This window comes from Puntigrus tetrazona, chromosome 5 (assembly GCF_018831695.1).
Source record: "Puntigrus tetrazona isolate hp1 chromosome 5, ASM1883169v1, whole genome shotgun sequence".
Taxonomy (NCBI): domain Eukaryota; kingdom Metazoa; phylum Chordata; class Actinopteri; order Cypriniformes; family Cyprinidae; genus Puntigrus; species Puntigrus tetrazona.
The window spans coordinates 9488605-9495142 of record NC_056703.1 but is presented as its reverse complement, the minus strand read 5'-3'; the positions used below and the strand labels follow the sequence as shown (position 1 = coordinate 9495142).

The following is a 6538-nucleotide window of genomic DNA, read 5'->3' as shown; positions in this document are numbered from 1 at the left end:
TTACAACTATTTATGGTTAACGACTTCTTATAGCATTATCTAATTAATTAATCTAACTAATTAAAAAAAACAATTGGTTTATTACAGTGACAATGCATGAAGAACACACTATTCGTAAAGAGTCTAATGAATTAGCTATATATAACTATGAATTGCCTATATAATAGCGTAGTTTGATAAGTACTTATCAATGTAGGAGTAGTCCTACATTTTTAGCAAATGTTAATTTTTGGGCCAACTATTGCTTTAACTAAATAACATAAAACGTGACATGAAACAGGGGCAGAACTGATTGCTGCGGTCTGTTTTTTACTAGTGTGTACTTAAACGTTTAAGCTTAATTGCGACAAAGCGCATCTGTTGATTTAATTCAAATTCATCTTTCATCTCACCTCTGATCTTTCTCGTTTGCGCACCGGTGTCTCGTCGTAAATCCCAGCTTTTAAAGCCACTACTGCAGAAAAAAAAAACTACTCCAGCCACCCAGCCAATGGAGGACGGCGGGGCGGAGAACGCTCTGCAATTGAACTAAAGGACCGCAGGCAGCTGTACGCGAGCATCCTCTATTCTACACACGCGCCCACATCACACAGTCAATGGATTACACCTTCTCCCTCCAAGTGCAACACCATCTGACCGTGTACCCGACACACTTATACGAGGACTACAGCTTAGAGTTACAGGTACGTTTGTAAAAACGAAGTCAAAGTCTGTGCTAGTTTGTTTAGCTCTGACGCGCGCGGCTCCAAACTAACCGTTCTACCGACACTGTTGGGAGATACTTGTTAAACACGGACAACATTAGTGCGGGATACTCTAAAAATGATGTTGGCGGTGTTACACTTTCTCACATTTCTTGACGCCGTGACGCACGGAAGCCAGCTGTGGCGCGAATTCGATGAATGTGTTGCGTGCTGTGATGTTTACGTGATAAGGGACGCGGGAACTGTAAACACACTTCATAGCGTCATGCCTACCGTGGAATATGACAGACCTTCACGGTATCATTTTCTTAGGTTTCTTTTGTTGTGCCAGGAAGCAGTTATTGACATTGACATTTTCGGTGGCACGAGGCAGTGTTGACAGATTGCTCTCGGTTTCGTCAATCCCACAGCTGTTTCGTTTACTGCAAACGATCAATTATGTATCGCTGTACAGTCCCGAGAACCCCGTCGATGCAGACAGTGTCAGTTTTCAGTCAAGTGCTCTTTGATCTTCGTTTTCACCTGTTGTGATCTGGGTAATTTACTGAGACAGTTTGATTGGAGAACTATCAGCCTTTGAATATATAAGGATTTAACGTAGTGCTTTGGGCAACTGTAAGATTATTAGCTGCCTGTCCTTTATCAAGCCAAGGGAAAGACCGATTGATTTAGACTTATAAAATTTGCCTTCTTATGTAACAGGAGACGTGTTACAAAAGCTCAGCAGAGCAAATTAGTTTAGTTTTGTGCGTGTATTATTTATTTGATCAAAATCCTTGGCTGAATGCTTTTGCTTAAGGAGGTTTCCTTTACATTTAGGGTACAGGTCGTCCTGTACAGTGCATTGAATAAACAAAGAAAAGAAGAATGTTTTATAAACGTTACAATTATTACAGTCTTCGTAAGTTTAGTACACACTTTCTGTAAAAGCTCTATGCCCACATGAGTTATATACATGCATATAATGCATCAAATGTGACTTGTCTTCGTTGGTGTTTGTTTTATATTTCTAGTCAGTTATCTTGAAATAATGCATTAAGCATTTTCTTACTTAACCACTTGTTTTTGTGTTTTAAGCCTTTGAAACAATTCTGTCCCTGTAAAGTTTCTCCTCCAGGTGCAGCTTAGATCATCTTCGTGCGGAACAATGGTAGCATTAATATTCTCTTTCATATTCCTTGGAGTGCAAATACGTGACACAAAAGCAGATGTCTTTTCCCGTAATAAGTGGCTTACCTTCGCTTTAACCCTGGATACGTACTTTCTCCGCTACAGATTACATTTGCTGTAGTTAGTGAAGAGCCAAATTTCATTCCTGTAGTTTGAACCTGACTAATTGTCTGTATTCAATACTTTAATTATCATTTAGGATTAGAGATGAGAAATACATTATGAGCTGTCATTTTTAGCTATTCATTAGTGTACTGTGTAACAAGCTGGGCTAATAAACAGTTGTTAGGACAGAGCAGAGTGAGAGTAAGATGTGAATTATTGATGTTTTCTTGACACTCTTTTCTTGTGCGGAGAAGAGGCTCATCTTTAATTTTTGTTATTACGGCGTGTTTACGAATTAGCAGTCTTTTCCTGGCAGCGGAAAACAGTATAAGGAAAGAGAAATGCCAGATATAACAGCATCAATCTCATTGCATTCATTCATTATAGATGCATCATAGTCCGAACCGTCCCGCTGTAGTGTGGCTTTCAGTGATAAGGGAGTAGAACAACTTCAAAGTTTGCTCGTTTAAACATTATTTTCCGTCAGCATTCACACGTGAGGCTCCCTGCCTCATGCCATGTTTTTAAAATTAAGCCATTTTCTCGGGATAAGGGACAGTGAAATTGCACAGCGGTGGGGTGGTTGGTTTGTTTAAATTGTCAGAGAAAATCATCCGTGCACCACAAGGTGGCTCTGTTAGTGTAGAATCACCTAAGAACTACCTCTGGGTTTTTTTTTTTTCTTGTGCAAAGTCTGCCATACTTACAGTGGCACATTCTGTTGAGGTTCATTTTTGTGGACTGTCCTATCCACAGCACTGGAGTGCCTTAATAACATCAGAATCTGTGACAAAAATTGCAATAATTGAGATTTAAGAGCCGTTGTTTAGATCATGATAATGTCTTTCGTAATAACGAGCGGTTGAATTTTTCTGAGACGTTTTTTTAAAGCTATAATCTATCATTAAATAGAAGAATCTGCTGTCTCTATAACCAAAACTTCCTAATTCGTCTCCCAGGGCTTCTGAGGCAGAAGTGACAGCCCATTGCCTCTCCAATACTGTTTTTCCATTGGGAGGGACAAAGCCCACACTTACGGAGAAGCTTATGGAGAGGAAAATGCCTTGCCAAAGCCCAGGGATATAATATGATATTATCTTTCACTATCCATCTCCATTTCTGCTCACAGGCATTAAGTAGCAAAGCTGAGGTTTAGACTCCCAGCAATATTTACAGCAATACTAGCTACCCTCAATGCACTATGAATACACATGCTGATTAAAAACTTCCTAAAATGCCAGGCATGCTCTTATTTATTGAAAATATGATGTTGTCTAGATATCTATTTTATAAAATAGGTAGAAAGTTTCAGTTGTTTGTCTAAACATACTGCTTAAATCAAATTGTATTATATTATTTATCGGAAGAAAGAGTTATTAGCTTTGAAGGAGTGAGGAAGGTGTCCTTTATATGAACCCTTCCTTTTATTTCTTCAGATGTTGTTGGAGTCCACGGGGTTCTAGTGTGATGAAGAAAATTACTTTTCTAATTTAATCGAATTTATAATACATGGTCCAGACAAAAAGCCTCGTATTCTAGTATGAGTAAGACAGGCTTGTCGTATGGTTTCACACTGAGGGTGTATGTTCTTAGATGGTGTTGAAAGCACCCTGCAGATATTAAAGGTGCAAAAAAGGTAGCTCTAAATGAAATGGCACAGTGCATAACCAATGGTGTTCAAGGTCAATTTTTGTCCTTACCCAATGAATGCTTTGTCGGTTTGAGAACCTTGCAGTACATGTTCTGAACTGTTTTGCACTGAACAAGTAAACACTGCAAAACATGATTTGTGTAGAATTAAATCAGAAAGTCACATTTTGTCATGCTTTGCCTTGGGCTAGGCTGATTCATCATTCATGTGTGAAAGAGGTGTGTACTCTTCTATTAAAGTTACATTACAGCACTGGAATGGGGTTTCCGCATTATGTCTTAGAAACCGGATTAACAATCACTGTTGACAGTTTATTGCAAAAATGCATTTTTTTGTCCAGTTTGAGTGTATAATTGTACAAGTTTGGAGTATGAGTATAAACTCGGCACTGTGGAGAGTATTGCTACACGCAAATAGCATATACTATTCTGTGTAAACAGCGACACACAGATGCATTATTTTGACTCAAATCAAAAGCATAAATAACATAAGACATATCTTTGTGTTGCGGCTGACACAGGTGAGCGTACGCTACTTGTGTGCAGAGATACTCTCGAAAAAAGTGCTAAAATGGTGATGCTATAGTGCTGAGTTTGTTGAATAAAGTCACTTAGTAACGTTACGGTTGAACCACTGATGACTGATGAGCTATTGGAGGATGCGGAGGAGACAAATTGTTAAATAAAGTTATTATTTTTTTACTTACATAAAAAAAAAATTGTAAATTGAATACTTTCCTGGACATTGACAGTGTTTATTATTTGACAGTAAATGGGACAGTCACAAGCATCCTGGTTTTCATCCAAAATATCTTAAATTGTGTTCACGAAGACAAGGTTTTATGGGTTTGGAATGACATGGGGGTGAGTGATTAATGACAAAATATTACTTGGCATGTCTTTGTAATTGTTTGTGAAATTCAGTACAGTCAGTTGAAACTTTAATGTAGTGTATTCAGTGTTCAACCATATTCAAAGCTCACATAGTTTTGAAGAATTTTCACGTAATATTGAAGCCCCCAGTGGTCCCCAGCTTGCTTGTTGAAAACCATTGGCCCAATTTATTGAAGAGATGCAATGATACTCAAATTCTGACTGATAAAATAAGCCTGATAATTATTTTCTTGTACAGTTATTTACTTTTTTTTCACATAAATTCATTTGAGGTAATTGGCAGATCCCCTGCAGCATTGCCACGGGCCCCCTAAAACAAGCCTTCTGTCTGGATTTGTATTTTTTGCTCACATGAGGCCCATCTGAATGTTGCACGACTTCTAATTAAAGCAATAGAACGGGATAATGATGTTTGACCTTCAGCTGGCCACAGGGAAGAAGCAATGAGCAATGTTTTTACTCTGAGAAAGGAACTGACATTGAAGCAGTAGAACGTTTGCAAAGGTGAGGAGGGAAATAAGTGGATAAATAAGTGAATCAGTAAATATGTTTTGTGTTGTTTTAAAACGGGCTTGTCAGATACGTCATTGGTTCTATTGTAAGTTGATTGCTAAAAGGTCTAGCTCACCAACCGACTCTGCATTTAAATTAGATTAGTTAGATGCTAGCTTATTGTAGCATGGCCACATTATTACATAAAGCCGTCTTAATTTACCCCATGATAATCACCCACCGTGACAAATTTATTATCTGCTGTCAGGAACAGGTCGCTTTCCTTCATCACGCTACAGTAAATTCTATCACATCTCCGTGCTCCTCTGCACATGACAGCAGATGTTTTCCCAATCCCCTGGACACATAACACCACTGTCTTCTCTAGGATGGTGGAAAAAGCATTTTGTACTAAGTCCACATAACAGCCCATGTCCATGATGCATCCAAAATTCATGAGTCGGGCTAAGAGAGATACTTTGTTCTTGTGCATCGAAACATCTGCTGTGTAAAAGAATCTCCTCTGTCACTTTATTTTGTAAGCCATTGGGGGTCAGGAGTGGACCTGACCCACCCAGCATTTGGCTTATGAAGCCGTTTGTGGAGTTGGTGAGAAGTCAAATAGCATAATTTTCCTGTCGTTATTTATCTTGGCACATACTGTACACAGGTTCTGAATTATCCATAAGTACTCCAAGGGTAGTTTCAAAGCCCTGTCAGGGAGGCTAAACAACTCTGTGAATACAACACAACATTAGAAAGACTAGCAGATGAGAACAGGCAGATGCTGAGCAGTGCAAGGCTCTCTTTTCTTTCTTTTACATTATTTATCTTATTTTCTTGAGACGTATCTTCTTCTGTCAGTCCTGTTTACGTAGTATGAGGAGCTACTCAGGATGTGTTATTTTGTTTAGGCAGAGGGGAACAAATCTTGTTTCTTCCCCCGATGTTTTGTTTGCTTTCGGCTGCTTATAGACCTACTTGAGGGATGTTGATTCTGAGCTTAACTTTTGCAAAGTGTCACCAAGTTACATAAACATGGTTTTGATATTATACTTTTAAATGCAGCTTTATAGCAATCTTGTGTTTCTGTCTGCTCTTGAAGTGATCATGATAAACTGGAGGTTAGTGACACTCCTGAGAGATACAGCTCGTTTTATCTATGTGCTTTCATGAATATTTTTTCTTTCCACTTTGCTATAAGCTTTTGTCTTAAATTTGTTCCAATTTTCAGTTAAGTATGCGTACTTATGAAGATGATCTGTTTAGAGTTCATCTAACTAATGTTATCGAGTTTAGATGAAAAGAAAAATCGTTGTCTTTAACAAATAATTTTCGCAGACATACGCTATATATACAGATACACACTATATATATAAGTAGTTCACATATGAATGCGTCCTGTGGTGTGGCATTTTTCATCAAATAAATTCAGCCTTTGTGAGCATAACCAACTTAAAAAAGATTTAAAAAATTTTACCAACCCCAAGCTTTTCAATGGTAGCATGTATACAATACATAGT

The 6538-nt window shown here is 38.2% G+C and overlaps 1 protein-coding gene across 1 annotated transcript in view; it reads left to right on the top strand.

Moving 5' to 3' along the window:
* Nucleotides 1–492: 492 nt before the first annotated feature.
* Nucleotides 493–6538, top strand: part of zmat4a (zinc finger, matrin-type 4a) — a 63726-nt gene continuing 57680 nt past the window's right edge. The window contains exon 1 of the mRNA XM_043238276.1: nucleotides 493–683. Coding sequence (XP_043094211.1) covers nucleotides 597–683 — 87 coding nt within the window. The 5' untranslated portion in view covers nucleotides 493–596. The remainder of the gene's footprint in view (nucleotides 684–6538) is intronic.